Consider the following 21,502-nt stretch of genomic DNA (forward strand, 5'->3'; position numbering starts at 1 on the left):
CTAACTGTGGGCTGCTGCCGCTGCACTCGGGGTCTTCCACGGGCACGGATGAAAGTGAACCAAAGTAGTTTGTTAGTTTAGGAATTTTTGCATCCCTTTTCCGCCTTTCGAGTTTGTTTTTCCTTTTTTGTGCACCACTATCACTTTTTTTCATCACTTTTGAACTGCAAGCGAGCAATTTATAGGCCTACCCATGTTCTAATCTACACCAAAGCATAACGAAAAGAGACGATTCCCAACGTCATGGCGCAAATTGTAGAGTTAATTTGATTGGGCGGTGAATTATAATATAATATAATCCCTTATTAAGTTAGATAGACATTATATAACAGTTTCAGGTTATGTTTTGGTGTTGGTAACATGTCCCACACAAACTTATAATCGTTCCACATTTGGTTTGTTTGATGGTGGTCACCCTATTAGTCTGTTGGGTTCATCAGTGTAGGTCAGTGGTTCTCAACCTCTCCTGCAGGGACCCCCTGACAGGCCATGTTTCTGTTTTAACCCTGAAATGGCACACATGATTCAATTAAGTGAAAGTGAAGTGAAAGTGACACGTGACGGCCAAGTATGGTAACCCATACTTGGAATTTGACCTCTGCATTTAACCCATCCAAGTTAATGCACACACATTAGGAGCAGAGTAGTGAGTAGTTAACACACACACAGCAAACGTGGATACACACACCCAGAGCAGTGGGCAGCCTTGTGTGGCGCCCGGGGAGCGATTAGGGGTTAGGTGCCTTGCTCATGGGCACCTCAGTCATTTCCCACCGGTTCTGGAATCGAACCAGCAACCTTTGGGTCACCAGATCAACTACCTAACCACTAGGCCATGACTGCCCCATGAGTAGTTATTAGAGTAGGAAGAGTAGGAATTAGTCAGTTAATCAATTAGTCAATTACTCATTAAGCCTTTAATTAATTGAATCAGGTGTGCCATTTCCAATCCATGCGATCTGTGTGATCATCGAATCCATAAGATTAAGTTAACTCAACAATCAACTTTCCACATCGACCCCAGGCCGTTTACCTTCAGGAGTCAGAAGTACCGTACTGTAACTGTCCTCGCTTATGACATCAGTCAGACGGTGGCCGCGGGAGTGGAAGGGGGGTCGAGCGGGAATCTTTATTGGTGTCAATTTTCAGTCTCTTTTTAATGATAGGCCTTACGCATCTGTCAATCATCCCCGCTTTCTATTTGGGGAATGAACCCAGCGCTATGATTGGTCGAACTCTTCGTCTTTTGCTGTAGCTTGATTTGAGGACAGCGCGTGCACAGAGGCGTCACCGGGTTTTTGCGTAGTTTAAAGTGACAAATCGTATCAGCGTACTTTGAAGTCAAAATGCGTATCCGCTACGCAAAATGCGTACAGGTTGGCAGGTCTGCATTTCAGGGTTAAAACAGAAACATGGCCTGTCAGGGGGTCCCTGCAGGAGAGGTTGAGAACCACTGGTGTAGGTTGATGCAGGACATGGAACACAAGTGGTGCTGGTGTCTCCAGTACAATCCCAATAAACGTGGTTTCCTACATAAGTGTAACGCAGGAGTTTCCTACATCACCGTTACCTCCTTCACACCCACGTAGGGAGCCGTCTCCTGAGTATTAACAACTACACTTCCCATCATGCAACCCATCTGGATTAAACACACACACCTGTTTACCACCGATTGCCTTCCCACCTGAATCCCATTTGCTCTAGTATATAACCAGCTCTCAACCCTCATTCAGTGCGAAGTATTGTCTTTCTTACTGAGCAATTATCTACGTGGTTTCTCTTGCTGGTTTAGGTCACGGACAGTTTGCGGAGATCTACGATCAATCTCTGGCTACCTTGACCTTGGACTGTCTCCTGGCTTTCGATTATACTCTGGCTCCCTCGATCCTGGACTGTTTACTGACGAATCTCTGCCTGGCCTGGACTTCTACGCCTGTGTATCTGAGGATTCTTTGCCTTGCCCCTTCTGCTATTGTCTGCTTAAATCAAATGAAAGCTGCAAATGGATCTTACCGACTCTTATAAGTAAGACATGGGAATGGGAAGTAAAATATGCTCTGTCATAATAAGATCATGCAGTGACATCCTCAGTGTATCATGAGTTTCAAATATTTATATAAATTGAGGATTATCTTCTCAAATAAGTATATGCCTGCTGAAAAACAAGATATCAAGCTGATGTACAAATTCGGTTGCAAAGAGCAAAGCCGGCTTAGAGAGGGAATATCGTGACTCCCAGCCTGCTCCCGCTTTTTTCTTTTGACCTTCAGACCTTCATCCTCCTCCGTTTTTGTGTAGGGAACCTATAGATACAGAAAATGAACAAAAACATATTGCTGAGTCCTATCTCCTCCAAAACAAGTGGAGGGAATATCCTCTCCCTAAAAAAAGGGAAGGTGTGTATGGCCTGTCCCCGTGGGACTGTTTTAGGGCTTGCAGAAGCCACTTCTTCACTCCATACACAGGAGAAACCCAATCCATGTACTGTTGTCGAATCACACAAAGGGACGAGAAGAAGCCCAGTGGAGAGCCGCCAGCCTCAGAGACGTCAACCAATAGATCAAGATCCTGTTAAGAAAGCAATGAAGAAATGGTTATCAAGAAGTCCATGTAAAGACATGGCTCCATTAGGAAGCTCTGCTAGTGAATCCTCACATAACATCTCCTCACCTATTAGTTTAAGTGCATCCTCTTCATCCAGTTTACAGGACTGCAACAACCAGATTGTACCGAGCTTAATCGGAATAAAATGCGGTAACATGTCGAGCAGCCACACGGATGCTGAAACATCTCAGCAAGACACCAGCCAGGTGCAGACAGCATCAAACGACCCCATCATACCATTCTCTAAGAAACACCCAGGTCCCAAAATAGACAAATTTCCAACCCAAGCACTCTATTTGTTATTATTATTTGCAATGCCAACATGTTAGAAAGTGTTTTCAAATTCATAATAGAGCAAATTATTGAAGATGAAGACCAGAGAGCTGATTCACAATGACTTTTTTTATTTTTAGCTCTTGATTAGGACACTACAAACATTGTTATGGACACATCATTGTACAGCAGAGGTAACTATTACCTCACAACTATGTATGCTACATTGTTTCTTATAAAATGTACATTAGATTAATATCAATCACAGAAGCCAAGAGGTTAATGTAAATACCAAATGATTAATTTATTCAAATCTCTCAACACAGTGATCTCATTTCTTCAGAGATTACTGGTTTCCTAGGTTGAAATTACACAGATTGAATGTTCAAATGGATCCAGTATGTTGTCAAAAGACAAATGACTGCTCAGTTTACCGTAAGTAGCTACATTCTAAAAATACCTTTAAGGCAGTTACTTTTTAACATTCAATTTTTTATTTTTTTGATAATGATGATGGTGATTTGTGATCTCTTTAAAGACATCTTAACACTCAAAAAAACAGTTTTCGTTTTGGATACCAACACAAGTTCTTCCGACTATTTGCATTTTTGTCGCACTGGAACATACTTCAGATCAAAACAGAAAGGAACTTAGATCATTAGATGTAGTGCAAAGACATATATGTATAAAAGGCATATAAAATAAAATATTTTCAAAAGACAATACAAAATTGCAAGGTAATTTTAAAAATAGCTATATATTTTTCTCATCTCACACATTGATCTGCATTCAGACATTTTATTTTATTTATTTTTGCAACAGGATGTCAGAGGTGGACAGTAACAAAGTACATTTACTTGAGTACTGTACTTTACTTGAGTATTATTTTTTCTGGAAACTTTTTACTTTAACTTCACTACATTTGAAAGACAAATATCGTACTTTTTACTCCACTACAATTTTGTCAAGGTCCTTGAGTAGAAAGTAACATCAGTCAGTGGATGATTTTGGTTGCAGGGGATGCATTTTGGTTGAAAATGAAAGTCGGGTTGACGTCAGAACCCTGCATCTGATTGACATCAGAACCCGACGTCAGATTGACGTTGGATATTGATTGAAAATAAAAGTATGGTTGACGTCAGAACCCGACTGATGTTGGTTTCTGACGTCAACCCGATTTTCATTTTCAACCACAATACAACGTCTGTCCAATGTTGGAGATCAATGTCAATCTGACATTGGATTCTGACATAAACCTGATTTTCATTTTCAACGTTGGGTTTGGTTTTCTAAATGTGAATTTTGTCACTTTTTTGGAGCACACTAGCTTATAGATAACAGTAAGGCTAACATATTCATACTAAAAGCCAAAAAACTTTAAATAGGGCAATATTTGAGGGAACAGCCATTTGGGTGTACGAAACCATTGTTGACGTTATTGAGTGCACTTACTCAATCTCACATTCAATCCCACTACTGAACTGTGTTCTAGAAATAAATGTGATATTGATATAAGTGCAGGCATATATTCAGAGGCATAAGGTACTGTAAGTATTACACACAACAATGCAACAATAATAAAACAATGCATTGACATTTACTTTTTACTTTTGATACTTAAGTACTTTTAAAAACAAGTACTTCTGTACTTTTACTTAAGTAAAAATAGGTCTTTACAACTTTTACTTGTAACAGAGTAATATTTGACCAGTAGTATCTGTACTTTCACTCAAGTAAGGAAGTTGTGTACTTCGTCCAGCTCTGCAGGATGTTTTCTATGCTATAATGTATTTCTATAATAAAATACATATATGATATGATATAATATATGTTACCTTTCAAGCATTGTAGAAGCAAAACGACTAAAAATAAAACTTATACACCCATGTTATCTTTGAAAGCACAGACTGTTATTTAGTTTAATCAGTCTTTCTTTTTATTATATAATTAGCATCAAACAAACAATATTATTAACAGTGATTAAAGATTATTAAACGAAAAGATTGTAAAATTATTGCACAACGACCAAATAGGTGACAATATGAACTAAGAATGTAAATCTGCATTTAACAAAAGAAGCAGAAAGTAGTATGGCACACTTTTCTTAGCGTCTGTTTTCATGGTGATTAGTCGATTCAGCGCTCTGTTGAGAATGTCTGGTGTTAACCATGAACACACTCTGAGTTGGCAGAACTTACTCCTGGACGCGTTTTTGGAACCAGCATACCTCGAGTAAGCAAGGTTCCTGCAAAGCAACTGAGAGTTCAGGGTATATGTGAGGGTAAGTTAACCTTGCTTTCTGGAATACCTCCCTGGTCTTTTAATGATATTGCTGTTCATGCATGTTTACTCTAGAGCTGCAACTAGTTTGCTGTAGTTTGTCTGCCCTCCTGGAATTACCCTGGTGTGGTAAAAGGTTCCACTGGGATAAGTTCCTGGAGGTGCTCAAGCTTCTCCACCACATCAAGGTCACAGCACACGGAGAGAAGACACCAATGCAGTCACGTTCCCATAATAAGCGGACCGCTGGAGAGATTCACACATGCAGGGATTCAGGCATGAAGATCCAGCAGGTGGGTGACTGACACTGAAATTTTTTTCCTCCCTGTAAACAAACATATGTACATAAATTAGGTTTATTATAACTTTGTCACCTGAATGCCTGGAATGAAGGAAGTTATCACCTCTTACAGTGTGTTTCACATGGGATGTGTTGGATGTTGGACATCCAGGCAAATCATGAAGACAATTTTTTTAAATTAAACATGTTAAGTATAATAAACAAAATATACAATTAATGATATCACAATTTCAATTGTTTTATTTAAATTTAAAGAGTTAAAGCCCTTACTTTAAGTTTACAACCTATAACAAAAAGAAAAGAAAATATTTGTGGTGAAAATTAAACTGATCTCTATACAAGCAGAATGACGACATGACGCAAGTTTTCCCCAACTAATTCACTATATGCATATAACGTTCTTTTTTAACATAAAGCACAAATAAGAAATTAAACAGTATTTGAAAGTATTAGACAATTAACATTTTACTATATTATAAAGAAATGCACAAACATACACGGCTATGCCTAGGCTACTTATATTACATCAACAATCATGTCACGCTCACGCAATACGATTTGTATGTATTTTTTTTTTCTTATTGGCTAATTAATTACAGTTTAAAGGCTTAGTTTAATCATTTTAATGGTCTTATCTGAAGATATCAAGCTGGAAATGTCGCAACGTCACCGCGTCGTCCAGTAGATTATTTGTGAGTGATCAACCATGTGGATGGATAATAACATCCTTCTGAGCCTTCTAGTAGTCCTGCTCTTGTATATTTGTGGGTGATTAACCATGTGGATGGGTGATAACAGCCTTCTGAGCCTTCTAGTAGTCCTGCTCTTGTACATTTGTGGGTGATTAACCATGTGGATGGGTGATAACAGCCTTCTGTGCCTACTAGTAGGCGGAGGAGCCCCCTTCTGGCCCATATATATCAGCTGATAACCGCTGATAACGCCCATTCAATCGTGTGATCACAATTAATTCATTATAAATTGATTGTTGTCTATACAAGTTTCAGCAAAAAAAATCAATCACATAAATTAAACCATTCTACACTTTGTGAAAATTTTAATTCAGATAAATCCTGGATGTACTCACTTGTGATCTGCAGGTGTAAAACCATGCTAATGATGTTAAAACCATAGCAAATATGAGACCATATCTTTCCCGTCTTTTCGGTGTGCATGTGATATCTTTTACAGAGCTGCCATTTTCTGTCTGTATTTCATTTCTAGCTGTACAACTGAGATCAAATAAACATATTATAATTAATAACAGATAAAAATGCAAAAACTTCAGGGAATACAAATAATATTTCACCTACTCTGTCCATTTGGTGCAATTCAGACCTGATGGAGAATAAAACCCAAGAGTGCAGTCCACACAAACTGTATCTGAAATCTTTGTTCCTGTAAGCATATGTACAGACTGAAACCTCAAAAATACACCTTTTTAAATGTGGGTAAAAGCATACTGTACTCTTAAATGTGGATGTTTTTAAATACAGTTTTAAGCACTTAGAAACAATACCCAGTGTTTTTGTTTCTTGTCCTGGTTCACAAACACTGTGTTTTATAGCATGACGGCACTGTGAATTGGAGTTCTCAATGCAGTGATATCCATCAAGCACTTCACAGATGGTGTCTCTTATTGTAGTGCATTTACTCTGAATGTAAAGACCTTGACCTAAAAGACAAGAGCACATATGGCAACACTTTTGTATATAGGCAATAATGCAATATTTCAATAAAAATACATAAAACAATAAAAAATAAACATACTTTCAACAGTTTCTGCATGTGAAGCACTTATGAGATTATCTGTATTTTTATTTATTTATTGTAATACCTGTTTCCTCTTAATCCAGATTCTTAAATGTAATCAATAAATTCAATCCAAGCAAAAAGACACTGTATGGCTCTTACCAATCAAATTAAATCGGTATCAACAAAATCCATCTTTGAATTTACACATAATACTGTTTAATGCAGCTCAGATGTGGCATAAATAGGTTGACATAGCAATTATAATTGCATAAATTATGTTAAGAGATTACTGTTTTAAATATAACCTTTTTAATCTCTAAATATTAAATGATTGAAAAAATTAAATATGCTTTTTAAATATGAAACTAAAACCGCCAGTAGGTGGCGGCAAGTCACTGTCTTAATGAGTGAGTTGAATCTTTAATTCAACCGATTCGTACAAAATACTAATTCATTTAACTAAGAAAACGACTGTATTTATGAATGGGTAGCCTATTTGAATCATTTACTCATCTGGTTTGCTCAAATAGCACGCAAATTTAAGCAATCGGCTGTAAGCTCTATTCAAGAATTCTGCGATGCTTGTTGTGTACTTTTTTATTATTATCATTAAGAGGAAAACCCCTTGAGATGTGACATCTCGTTTTCGAGGGGACCTCAAAAAAACGAGGTCCTTTGAAAATACACTATTGTTAGAGTTATTTTTTAGAATTATTGGATCATAACTTTGGAATTCCTGATGGTAAATCACTTATTTTATTTCAAATATTAAATTTGTGGAACATACTCACTTGCATCACACACAGAGCAGGAATAACATATTATTAGTCTGTTGGGTTCATCAGTGTAGGTTGATGCAGGACATGGAACACAAGTGGTGCTGGTGTCTCCAGTACAATCCCAATAAACACGGTTTCCTTCATAAGTAAAATATGGGAATGGGAAGTAAAATAAGCTCTGTCAATATCATGCAATGACATCCTCAGTGTGTCACAAGTTTCAAATATTTATATAAATTGAGGATTGTCTTCTCAAATAAGCATATTCCTGATGAAAAACTCAGCAAAACAGCATGAATTATGTTGGTCCAGGCTGGTTAGAGCTTGTAGTTCTATGTTCTCAAACAAAACTGAGCTGGTGTAAGTGGTCCACCAGCACTCCCGATTCTCATGCCATGGACCAGCAAACCAGCATCACTTGCTGGTCCCAGCATGCAAAAAACCTATTTAATGCTGGTGTCCAGCTGGATTTTTTAGCAGGGATGACTTTACTTTCTCAAGTGATAATCAATTCCACTTTTTACAAGCAGACATTTGATTACAGCCAAACAAACAAAACAAAAATACTTAGTTTACATGAGATGATCTTTTTCTAAGAGCTGGACTATATGATTAACTGAAAAATCTAAAACATATGGTAACTTCATTTTGTTTGCTTGATAAAATCTGAGAATTCTTTAAGCTTTGTCACTGATTCAGTCAGTTCTTTAGGCAGAACCAAACATTACACAGTGTATACTGTACCTGGCGCACACATGGGGCAGCATTCTCCATTAACCTTATATTCAGCACGAGCACATGTGCTGAGACACAGTTTGAAAGTCAAAGTAGCAGCAATAAATAAAACGATCCCAAAATTGATCATGGTGCAAAAGAGGATGTATGCAAGCGAGATCTCCAGACTTCATAAACTAAGTTGGTTTCTTCAACATATTAGATAAAGTACTGCATTGTTAGACACATTGGTTTTCTCTTCACCGAGTGATGCCGTCAAGCTCTTTTGGTTTAAACTTGAGAGTAGGGAGTCCAGAAAGAAGTTAGAGAAGGAAACCACAGTAAAATCATCTGTATGCTGGTTGAGGTTCAGTTCATCAACATGGATGGTTTAGGTAATTAATATAAAGCCCTTTAGATTCCTCTTCAGTTGTTTATATCTTCAGGTTCGTTGGTAGAGCGTTTGGATTCCTGGAGACCAAGATTAAATTTCTTTCAATATCAGATCACACATTGCGTGTCTCCAGATGAAATGGTTGAGCAGGCAGTTAGAGCTGAAATGACAAAATGACAAGTGTTTTAAAGATGCACAAAGGAGCACAAAGAACTGTAAGTGACTTCCCACTTTCCACATCAGATGACATTGTTCCTGGTTTTCTTTAAGGCCTTCACTCTCACATCTGTAAATGTGAGCAATGTTAGATTATCTGGTCATCCTGTAATACATTTTTAACAATTGTGAACCCTCTAGTAATCACTCACATTGAATGTGGTTGACAGGTAGTAAAAGAGCCGTTAGAGTAAGTGCCTTCCGTGCAGTTGACACATACAGTATCAGTAAATGCTGTTCCTGTAAGCATAATAAAATAATGACTGACTTAATAAGAGTCTAGCATTACAAACTACTGGTATCATTCTTGTATCCGATTAAACCTTTTTTTAAAGTCATGAAATCAAAATTAAACCTATTTATTTTGTTAGCGCACATTACTAGTCTTGTGGTTAATACACAGAAAAAAATTGTTTGTCATGATCATCTTTTATCAAAATCTGAACATTTGCTTCCGCTTTGGAATGGCGTTTCTTTTCTAATGACACCAGTTTTACGGCTTGGGTTGAATATCCTTAAAGCTCCAACCATCAGTCTGCTATGAGTGAGGGATGGAGAGGAGGTGCGCCAAAATAAAACCCTGGTCTCTATTCAATATTCCGTTTCACTTGGAAATACGTCACAACAGTCAGTTGCAACTTCCGGTTAATGGAGACTTTAAAGCTATAGTTGTCCTCCCACTCTATTGCCATTGTTCCTCTATATGTACAAAAGAAGAAAAAAAAAACCTGCTTGTCTGATATATTGTCCAGGGTGACATTCAGAGTGGTGCACAGCTTGTGTACAGCTGCCTTTATTTTGCTCAATGCAGTAGAATCCCACCAGCGGCTCACAGACAGTTTCTGCAGTGCGTGTGCAGCTTCTCTTTATTCTTAGTTCTAGTTCTGTGAAAAACATAAAACATTTTCTTACATAAATAAATGTAATATGCTAGAACACGTTTCTGTATTTAAAGTCTTTATTTTTCAGTGCACACTCACCTGCATCACAGACAGAGCAGGGAAAGCATTTATCTAACCCATTGGGTTCATCAATGTAAGTTAATGCAGAACATGGAACACAAGTTGTACTTGTATCTACAGTGCAATGCCAAAGAACATGGTTTCCTACAAATGTTTAAACAAATATTTTTTTTTAGGAGACACTTCATGCAAGAATAAATTATTACAATGAAAGACATAGGTTCCCTGGGTCACACTGAACTGCTGCTAAACAGTGTATACTGTACCTGGCGCACACATGGGGCAGCATTCTCCATTTATCTCATATTCAGCACGGGCACATGTGCTGAGACACAATTTGAAATTCAAAGTATCTTTTACCTTCCCTTTCCTACGTTAAAAATGTTAATCAAACATATTAATCAAACAACAAAAGAAAGAGAATCACTCGCTGCTCTTGACTAAATAACTTGTAGCTTTAATAGGTATCTGTATATTACTTCATACAGTAATACATAGTTTTCACAAAAAAAAACGTTGTATCTTTGTTCTCATATTTATTTGTGCTATTGCTTGCAATTTGTTTATTTGTTCTTATTATTGACAGTTTACTTGTCTTTAATGTTTGAACTTTATGTTAGTTAGGCCAGTAGCCTATTAGTTTTTGCTGTGATCGATAATTGGAATCGATAATTGGTTTTACAATACCCACATGTCATGGGTATTGTTTTGTTTTGAGCACAAACTTCAGACGCTTCCAATGCTGTGGTGTTAGTTGCATGGTCTGATGTGTCGTGTCAGAACAGTAAACAGTATGGAGTTGATTATAGATCAAAACTCAGTGACTAGGCGACAGCATTTCAAGACTCTTCAAGACTTTCCACAGCTTCTTGCAGACATGTATTCTTTGGAAGACAAACTGAAGCAGAAAAAGCAAATAAATGATTAGCATATTGTAAACCAATACATTTGGGTGTTTCCTCAACTAAGGGCACTTTTGGCTAGCAGATTTAGGAAATAAACGGAAAAAAATAAGTTTTCTTAAGTGTAACAATGTCCAACAATAGACATGCATCACACAATAATTCTGTAGTTTTTATAATTTTCTCTGAAACATCTGAAACATTTCAACCCCAGCGTCATTTCTACCAAATAATACATGTTGTGTTTTATAGCATTCTATGGAAATGATAATCACGAAAATTAGGCCAACATTTTAAATATTTTTGTGGATAAATACTGAAATGGAATAAATAACCAGGTAATTATTCATATTTTATTAGAATGTATTTTCATAAAAGTCTAAATCTGAGACAAGGGTATAAAATAATCCAATCTATAAATAAAATTCAAGAAAATGCCCCATATAGTGTTTTATGAATTTAGTGTTTTCATATTGTTTTCATAGCATTTATGAACCATGCAAGTCGGTAAAATATAGCCTACTCTATCCTATTCATGTAAAATGTTTGAGCCAATGAAAACAAGCCAAGCAACAACTTGTGAGGAGGAAATTTAACTTTCACTTCTAAATGTGAGGGAAATAAGGAAATAACACGCATCATAGTGGATATATAAGATAACAGTGATTCGAACAGAAAAGGGGAGTAAGTTATATAACCTGTATATAGGCCTGTTGATATTTGTCAACTCCCTTCAAAATCCGGACAACAGTTTTTGTGGTAATGCTATTAAAAAGCTGCAGGTTACGCGGTTTCCTCATTAACAAAATACTATAAAACGATACGACTTACCAGCGGGTTTTATCATATTTTTTTCTTTCACAAAGCATTCACGGATATTGGTTGATCGAGTCTATACTAAATGAAGCGTTTTTTCAGTTCTGCATTCCAGATGGCATTTGAAAGTGACAGCCACATTTAGCCTACTTTATAATGTTAATCAAAAAATGTAATCAAACATAAAAAAAGAGAGAGAATCACTCACTGCTCTTTACTAAATAACTTATATAGTAGGCTATCTGTATATTTACTTCAGCTAATACGGTTTCACAAACACCTTTTATTTAACAAGTAACGTTAGCCTATCTTTGTTCTTGTGTAGGCCTATTTATTTGTGCTATTGCTAATGCTTGCCATTTAAAAAAAATGTTTTTATTAATGACAGTTGACTTGTCTTTAATGTTTGAACCAAATGTTAGTTAGGCCAGTATTAGTTTTTGAAGTGATCGTTAGAATCGAGATTTGTGGTGGTTGAGGAGTGTCTCCTCAACCACCACCAATGTTTTTTTGTGACCACAGAGAGTCAGGACCTCGGTTTAAAGTCTCATCCGAAGGACGGTGCTCTTTGACAGTGACAGACACTGGGGCGTTAGGACCCACACAGACCACAGGGTGAGCACCCCCTGCTGCCCTCACTAACACCTCTTCCAGCAGCAACCTGGTTTTCCCAGGAGGTCTCCTATCCAGGTACTGACCAGGCACAACCCTGCTTTGCTTCGGTGGGCTACAGGGGGATATGGCTGCTGGCAGCCATGATATGATGAGTTAGACAAACAGTAGCCTACACGTATAGCGGCTAGCCTAAGCATAACGATTTGAACTAGGCTTATATCTTAAGACAGATTAGTATCATTTGTAAAATTTTGGTATTTACTTGGTTCCAATTAAGTACCTGTAGGCTGCTGATACTAGTACACCCAAAAATCTAATTCATGCTTACCCTTCAGCAGAATCTTTCCTGGATCCTTCGTTGTCCTTGGTCTTGCAAGATATAATATAATGCTCTGGCTATTACTTATAGAACTGTCTTTGTAATCTGAAGTAAAACTTTACAGTGTTTGTCTTTATAAAATAAAAATGTATTTAAACAAAAGATAAAAATACTGGTTACACAATGATTAATATTTGTAGCAAATCATCAAAAGGTTACAGGATATAATGCTTCAGCTTATCCAATCTCAACAGGGCAGTCCTGTATGAGTGGAAAATGACAGGCTATTTACCTTGTAAGCAGTTCAAGCAATAGATGTAAAAAAATAACTTGTTCTCATTCGAGGTTTTCAAGTTAAGATAATACAGCAGAGCAATATAAGCAAAAAGAATCTCAGTTAATAAACTGAGGTGGAAGATAGCTGATTTCTCCCCAGGGATGCACACAACATCAAAATCAAAAATGCAACAACCAACAATCAAAAAGCAGTCGTATAAGGAACTGGGCTACATTGTTCCTATGCAATTTCTTGTTTTTTTTCCAGAGGAACTAAATCATGTGACATCAACTTTCAGTCTCAGTCAAGGAGGCTTCTGGTGTCAACGTTGTTTCCCATATATGGGCATTCTTCCGTCCTTTCTGTCCTCTACGCTTCGGGCCTCTGTGAGGCCCTATGTATCTGGAAGTGTATTTGTAGGTTCAAAATATCTTTCAAATTTTTTTTTTTTAATACTAATCTGCTTTTTTATTTTAAACCATTTATGTTGTTTTAAACCATGGTTTAAACGTGTCCGTGTTATTTTTATTTGCATCCACAAGATGGCAGCGCGCGTCATGTCGGTCTTTTGATCGCCCATGCAGACTTACGGCGAAAAAGAAACTTTATCATTGCGGAAGACAAAACATGCACAAATTAACAAAACCCAAGCTGGTTAAGATCAGAAGTGCCAACCAGTCCCAAAAATACGGAATTGCGGCTTTTAACCTTAAGGAGCTGATTAAAAAAGGATGTCATGTACTAAAGGTATAATAAAATGTGTTTCCATGTGGTTTATTAAGGAGAGAGTGACATTACTGTACAATGCGTTTGGAGCATTAAATGCTCCAAACGCATTGTACAGTAATGACAATGCGTCAAGCATTCATAGTTCATATTTTATGCACAGGTATCCAGCTCCGGAATACAGGTTTGCTTGTACGAGGATGGAACTGTAGTTACCGAAGAATATTTTCAAAATCTTCCAGATAACACAGAACTTGTTCTCCTGCCTGAGGGACAGAGCTGGAATGGGCGTGAGTTTATGAAGTCGGAATGAAACTGGAAAACATTGCTAGAAAATAATATTGTAATAAAATAGGACACGAATCATATTGCTTTGGCTTTTCACTTTCTACAGTTGTTCATGAAATAAACCAAGTCCTGGGCTTTGACAGACACACAGACCTTCTGATCAGTGCAGCAAAAGACCTTCTGTCAGACGAACAGTCTCCCAAACGGCGCAGAATCCTGGGAGACCTTCTGAGGAACCTGAGGGACAACTCAGAGGTGGAGAGCAGAGAACAAGATAAGGAATGGTTTGAAGGTAAAGAACATAAGCAGACATTTACTCTTTACTGTAACTGACTCTTCTGAGGCAACGTTTATGCTATTCATACAGATCCTGTTCATTTCTTTCAAAAATGTTTTCATTTTGTTGTTTTAATCATGAATGTTTTGACGTTTTTGGGGTACTTAACCTAACCTTTTTGTATATTGTATCTTGATTCTGTGTTATTTTAACGTGGCATTTACATATTTATGAGGCTATATTATTGGATTTAACTCAAAAAGAACATGTCCAGGTTGCACAAAATTATAATGTATTGAAATGTGTTGTATTTGTAAGCATTGGCTCAGTTTTCTTATGTCTATATATCAGGTATTGATGCCCGGTTTAAAACCAAGTCTGCTTACATGAAGTATAACTGCGAGAGCAGAGTCCGAGGATATTTGAAAGAGGTGTGAAAAACTGCATTCAGTTCTGCTTTAAATGTTTTTGAAATGAAATATATTATATGTAGTGGAGTGTATCATTTATTTCATGCAGTAAAAGAGACCTGCCATCATTCTGAATGAGATATATTCTTCACTGTCTATAGGTTGATGGATATACCCAGACTATTCCAAATGCCAAGACAAAAAGTGAGTATAAAAAGGTGGTGGAGATCTTGACAGAGAAACTGAAGGCTGCACGATACAACGGCACCTATTTTGACAGATCGGAGAAGGACGTCCTCAGGCTCTGCACTGAAGAGGGCTGGTTCTCCTGCCAGGTGCTGTAGTTTACTCATTTCTAATGAGTCTCATTCAGTTCAGTCCATCAAAGGAAAATAATGAAATCTAATAATATAAAAGATCTTTCATTTAAATGTAAAATATAAAAGATTTTTACTCTAACAGGGTGCCTTTGATGAGAACAACTGCACATCTCTCCACTCAATAAACCCGTATGGGAACCGCGAGAGCAGAATCCTCTTCAGCACCTGGAATCTGGACCACGTGTGAGTAGTGCATCTTAAATGTCAATGTTTATAACAATCACACTGCCGGTCAAAAGTTTGGAATGATTAAGATTATTTAATGTATTTGAAAGAAGTCTCTTATGCTCAACAATGATGCATTTATTTGATCAAAAATACTGTGAAAATAGTAATATTGTGAAATATTATTACTGTTTAAAATAACTGTTTTCTATTGTTATATATTTTAAAATGTTATGTATTCCTTTGATGGTAAAGCTGAATTTTCAGAAGCCATTACTCCAGTCTTCAGTGTCACATTGATCCTTCAGATTTACTCCTGGTACATTTTTCAGGATTTTTTTTTGATGAATAGAAAGTTAAATGAACATTTATTTGAAATAAAAATCATTTGTAACATTATAAATGTCTTTACTGTCACTTTTGATCAGTTTGATGCATCTTTGCTGAATAAAAGTATTATTATTATTTTCAATCTTACAACAACTTTTAAATGGTTATCACAGTAAATATTTCACAATATTACTATTTTACTGTATTTTTGTTCAAATAAATGCAGTCTTGGTGAACATAAGACACTTGAATCTTAATGTTCTCTACTGATATACATTTTCAGTATTTAAGTCCTCTGGTAAAGGTAACTTAATAATATGAATTATTCTGAAATCCAGTTAAATGAGAAAAGCTGATGTATATTTCAGGATAGAAAAGAAGAGGACTGTGATCCCTGCACTCGCTGAGGCACTGAAAGGTAGTAAGAGCGGAGATATAAACGTGGATTATTTCTACAAACTGTTGTTCACAAGAGAGAATCTCAAGCTGGTTCACATTGTCTGCCATAAGAAAGGGGCCCATGAGCTCAGCTGTGACTCCCGAAAAATCTACAAGCGGGTCAGGAAGACTGTGAAATGAAAGGACATCCATAATCCTCTTATGAAATATGCAGCATAGTGTGAGCTGCTCAGAGCCATTTATCATATTATTGTTGGGTTATATTATTTTTGGGGATATTTAATTTAATTTGATCAATCAATAAATTCCTCTTGAAACAAACTTTGTTGTATTATTTTAATTTAATACTGTGAAGCTGCTTTGATACAATCTGTATTGTGAAAAGCGCTATACAAATAAACTTGACTTGACTTATATTGTGCTTCAGAATTTCTAATTGTAACAACTTTTAGTTCCAGACAAATGTTTGTACCAAAGCAACATTTGTTTAAATTATGTAAATAATGAACTTCTTCAGGGTTTTTATAAAAGTGACTGATTTTATATTTGTACATTTGCATTTTTACTGGTTTATTTAAATAAAAGTATTTGAAAATAGTCTTGGGTTTATCTTTCTTTCCTGTTCCTGCTTTCTGCCAGAAGCCAGTGATTTATCATCAAAATCTTGTATCATCAGATATTGGAAGCATGTGCGGGAACAGGATGTCTTGTACAGCAAATGTTTGTAGTCCTTTCTATTAACAAACAATGGTCTTATTTATTGTACAGAAGACATAAAGCCTTCCCTGAAAAAAAAAAAAAAAAATATCTCTTCATATTTTAGTAAACTAAACAAGGTTAAATATGAAAAAAGTAAAATGAAAATAAATTAATAATAATAAAATTGCACACACATATACAAAAGTCATATTCCAAAGTCATTCATGAGGTTTATTTTCTCTGGACGGAGTATTGTACTTTAGTATGATAATACACTGAAGATTTGAGAATGACATGTCATGTACATACAAGGCATTTGGTAGCAAAAAATTAGCACTTGATTTTTCACTTCAATAGAAAAATATAAACTTCAATCACAATTTTTACCTCAGACAATTTGTACATAGTAGCAAAGAAACTACATATTAAATTGTTACATCTTTGAGCTACTAGTGAAGTTAGTGCAAATCCAGTCAAATAAGATACAAATATCTTCATATACAGACAAATTCCTAGTGGAGCAACATGCATAAAAGAGCTTGATTGGTTAAAAATTACAACTTTTCATATCTTACAATAAAACTCTTAATTTGAGATACTATTCAATAAAAAACCTTTACATCATAAGCATATCAAAAAACATAAGATGTTCAAATAATAACATGCTTTAATTTTCAATTATACAGCACCATATCTGAAGTATAAAGTTTTTTGTTTTTTTAAACAAACCTATTCGTTCTCAACAGAGAATGTTTAAAAGTGCCAAATTCAGAATGTTTCAAAGTCTGAAAAGCAAACTTGAGGCACTTGACTCTGATAACATTATGTTTGTTGATTTTTTTTAAAGCTTAGTAAGGACTAGTGGTAGAAAACCCAGTGTGCTGGTCAGCGGCAGCGCTGCCAGATCAACCTTATGGTACACTGTGTCAAGAGACTTTTCCATATATTATATAGCCTTCTTTCAGCACAAGCCCCAATCACATGATGGTTTTAGCCTCAAGTCTAGAACAAAACCCTCTTACTGTACATTCCATTAATGCAGCACACTAATGTTCTGAAGTTTATAATTACGGATGTACTTACATTTTTGCCATTGATAACGTACCTCATTAAAATGTCTTAAGAAAACATTACTGATAAATCAATCAACGCAGTGTATCTCAGTGTAGCTCAAACATTATAATTGAGAAGGATCTTGGAATAAAATAGCTTGCTTTAAAACAATCAAGTCCATTTTACCAGCATACTGTAAAACTCCTCCCGGGTCAGTCGAACTCCTGCAGGCTTCAGGTCAAAACTCTGGCAGACAGTTTGAGAGGGATCGTGTGCTCATAGATGCTCATCTTCACTGTCCTCTTTGGCATAGTAATGCATGCTCCTGTACTCTCTCCGACTCATTCTCTTGCTTCCTGGGGTTCTGCGTGGGTAATCCTGAAACAAATCAGGTCAGAATGTTTCAAAACAAAGCCATATTAAGACATTAAAATTGTATTAATGACAGCTGGCTATTGAGTGTATGCATCATGAAATCAACCCGACACCTGCTGTGTTTTGACACCCAATTAAGAATTCACAGACCTTCACTCCAATAATCCTACATATGTATTAACCTCAATATTTCAGGATTACTGTGTGCAAACAAAGCCATCTGGCTGCATGTTATTTATCTGGAGTTATGTTACTGGGGCAAAGGGAAATTAAAGTTCACATCCTGCATGGGCCCTCCTCAACTGATATTTAACCCATTTAATTCCAATCTTTTCTCAGTTAAGTCAGCACATGTACTTATATAAAATATAGTATATATATATATATATATATATATATATATATATATATTTTTTTTTTACTATCTGGCAATTGTTGGGGAGAGGGAAGTAATAATTTAGACAAATAGAGACAACTTTATAGGCTACTGCGGTATTTTGCCGTTGTTTTTTTTCTCCTTTAATATTCACAACTGGGCAACGACTTTCTCAGCTGACATGTACTGTATTGTGACCATGATTTATATCAGACAGAGCACCTAAATACATTAATAATTAGAAATATGAACACACTTTGTTATATCTACCGTTTCGTTGTACCACGCGCTTCCTTTTACAGAGCTTCTACACAGACGTCAAACTCTGGTCACGTGACAATTTTCACCAGCCACGTAAAAATGTTCACATTAAATCAAGACGGTTTTTACTCGAATTTATATTTGTAAAACATTATTAACTATTTTAGACCCATCAAACGTAAATGCTGGCCACAGATGTTTGAGGCGACATTAAATTCAGTTTAAATCCAGCGCTATTTCTCTGCATTTCTGCTGATTCCCAATCATAATAAAACGTTCTGAATCGATTTAGCTTACCTGATCAACATCCAGGTTCCCAAAGAACTGCTCCACTGGGAAAATGTGATTGCTGTCCTCGTCGAAGAAAATGCTCGGGTCCTCTCGCGTCTGGGGACTTTGAGCGGTCTGGTCCATCTTCACCTCCGCAGAGCCGCTTGTCAGACCCGTACACTTGACGGCAGAGTTCTCTTTACCGCGCCGTTCACCCGGAGTCTTTTTCCCGGGCTGAATCTTGACGGTTTGATCAATGTTCGCGCTGGAGTTCTCCTCTATTTCACCGTGAAACGGTCTCTTTGGGAGACGTTTGGCCTCGCCGCCGTCGCCAGCCATCTGCCGCGCTGCGCTCGCGATAACAGACGCTGATCTCTGCACCAAACCGCGCAGAACTCTCCTCCTCACCGCCCTCTGCGAATAAAAGACCAATTAGTAAACGTATTATGTTAAATGAATACAGTATTAGCCCGGTTTTAGACGAGGTTGAGACATCGTGAGAAAGCTTGTTACATAATATAGCGCTTTACTGTAGTGTAGCCGACAGACGGAAACTGTGGGGAGGAGATGGGTAGACACTGACACTGACCTTGACTGAACTTTTCACACCGGGCTGGTTTAAAGAGACAGCGCCGCACACTCGCAGTCTGTGGCTCCCAACGACAGTCTGGAACAAGACAATATCAAGGACTTAGGCTACACTACAATAATGCATCTGCCTTCACTTCGCCGTAACTAACGAAATAACTAGCGTTTCGTTTGAACGCACATTTGAGTGAACACATCTTTTTCGTTCACTTCCATGCACAGATAGTCATATTTTTCGTTCCGTTATGTCTTTTTCTTCTTTCCTGTCTTTAAAGACCAACATCACCATATCACAACGAATAAGCACATTAATAAACCAGACATCATTCATGAACGAAATGAATAAACGAATCATCTTGTTTGTGAACAAACTGAATGAACTGGGACAAAACGTGTGAATCAGTCCAGTTCGTATCAGGCAGAGAAAGGCAAAGGGGTGGAATGGATATGTAAAAATAAAAGATGACCATGCAGTTAAAACGACCTTAAACATTTTATGACTCATCATAACACAAAAAGAACACGCACCGGTCGACGTCTACTTGATGGGTCACTGAATGAATCCGTAAACTGATCTTTCTACTGAACTGATTCAAAAGATTCGACTCATTGGTGATTCAAAAACTAGTAGTGGGAATGGTTCACAGATAAACTTGCTTTTGACAAAAAAGCCACCCATAAAAAAACAACTTGACTATCATACTAAAATACAAAGCGCGTGCTCCATCTTAGTCTGCGCGCCAAAACTGTGAACGTTATTTTTGTAAATTACATTTCACACTGAAAGCTGACATTGTAAACTGCACAAGTCGAAACTGATTGTGCACGTTCATACTACAGAAAAAACTGCTTAAAAGCAAAAGTTCTGAATTATGTTATTTTACCTGCTTTGCCCTCATTGAAAGTTTAAGCGTCCGAAACTGATGTGGACTGGAGTCCTGCGAGTGTTTATCTCCGGTGACCGCTGAAGCCCCGCCCACATCCGATAATCTACGCCACACAGAATCACGAGATGGGAGTTGAACATTTTATTACGGCTTTTCTGAGGCTGCGGCTGATAACTAATTAGAAGCTGCGAAGTCTGTTTGTACAGAATACTGAAGTTTAGTTTGCCGTCATAGGCCTAGTGGAAGCGATTAAAAGTAAGCTACATGGGATATGGCAATTTTGGCAAGTTATTCATCGTAGAAATATGTCGAATGAGTCATACACTGTATTGTGATTATGACTTAATGACGTGAATATATGATATTAGGACCAGCCTCTACTGATGACACATCCGTTAAAGAATTATTGCGCAGTTTGAATTAAAATATTTACAAATATATACAAATATATATACAAATATATATACAAATATAGTGTAGTAGGCCTCGTAACAGTCATGAAATAATTTCCTCAAAGGTTATTGTCATTTCCGAATTTTTTTTTAATATGCCTGCTGCCTGATATCATCATAGTGGACATCACTATTGACAAGCTTCAACATTTAGGCCTAACTAATCTCACATGGAGAATTCACTGGCAAATGAGAATGTTAAGTTGTATATATATATATATATATATATATATATATATATATATATATATATATATATATATATATATATATATATATATATAGCATATGCCTATATTCGAAAGAAAAAAGAGTGGTCAAATTGTGTAGGTAGTAGCCTAATATCAACCCCTGCCCTG

At 36.7% G+C, this 21,502-nt stretch overlaps 3 protein-coding genes across 11 annotated transcripts in view; 1 reads left to right on the top strand and 2 right to left on the bottom strand.

Annotated features, from left to right (window-relative positions):
- LOC309512560 (tumor necrosis factor receptor superfamily member 5-like) overlaps positions 1–13,458 on the bottom strand; it is a 34,014-nt gene extending 20,556 nt beyond the window's left edge. For 2 of the 8 annotated variants that reach the window (XR_014211078.1, XM_082188220.1), the window contains exons 1-4: positions 10,545–10,956; positions 10,297–10,422; positions 10,045–10,200; positions 9,469–9,556 (exon numbers count right to left, since the gene is read on the bottom strand). Coding sequence is in view for 5 of the 8 variants with exons in the window: in XM_082188220.1 (XP_082044346.1) it covers positions 9,469–9,556; positions 10,045–10,200; positions 10,297–10,422; positions 10,545–10,557 (383 nt within the window). In the remaining 3 variants the exon portion in view is untranslated. The other 6 variants (XM_082188221.1, XM_082188217.1, XM_082188218.1 and 3 more) reach the window with 6 other exon arrangements.
- Positions 13,459–13,791: 333 nt separating this feature from the next.
- On the top strand, positions 13,792–16,779 carry dffb (DNA fragmentation factor, beta polypeptide (caspase-activated DNase)). Its single transcript, XM_082188204.1, has 7 exons — positions 13,792–13,954; positions 14,097–14,223; positions 14,328–14,513; positions 14,850–14,929; positions 15,070–15,243; positions 15,371–15,471; positions 16,152–16,779. Exons 1-7 carry the CDS (start codon positions 13,835–13,837, stop codon positions 16,360–16,362), a joined length of 999 nt encoding a protein of 332 aa, XP_082044330.1. The 5' UTR covers positions 13,792–13,834; the 3' UTR covers positions 16,363–16,779.
- A 307-nt stretch (positions 16,780–17,086) lies between these two features.
- Positions 17,087–20,870, bottom strand: cUnh1orf174 (chromosome Un C1orf174 homolog). 2 transcript variants are annotated; one of them, XM_082188223.1, is made up of 4 exons: positions 20,689–20,870; positions 19,806–19,883; positions 19,244–19,630; positions 17,087–18,312 (listed from the first exon to the last, which is right to left on the bottom strand). In XM_082188223.1, the coding sequence occupies exons 1-4, from the start codon at positions 20,701–20,703 to the stop codon at positions 18,211–18,213; spliced, it is 582 nt and encodes a 193-aa protein (XP_082044349.1). In that variant the 5' UTR covers positions 20,704–20,870; the 3' UTR covers positions 17,087–18,210. The 2 variants fall into 2 exon arrangements, with proteins under 2 accessions (XP_082044349.1, XP_082044350.1); XM_082188224.1 differs by lacking the exon at positions 19,806–19,883 and having other exon boundaries at positions 20,689–20,828.
- Between the last annotated feature and the right edge of the window lie 632 nt (positions 20,871–21,502).

Source organism: Leuciscus leuciscus, assembly GCF_965113295.1.
Source record: "Leuciscus leuciscus genome assembly, chromosome: 13".
In the NCBI taxonomy this organism is placed as follows: domain Eukaryota; kingdom Metazoa; phylum Chordata; class Actinopteri; order Cypriniformes; family Leuciscidae; genus Leuciscus; species Leuciscus leuciscus.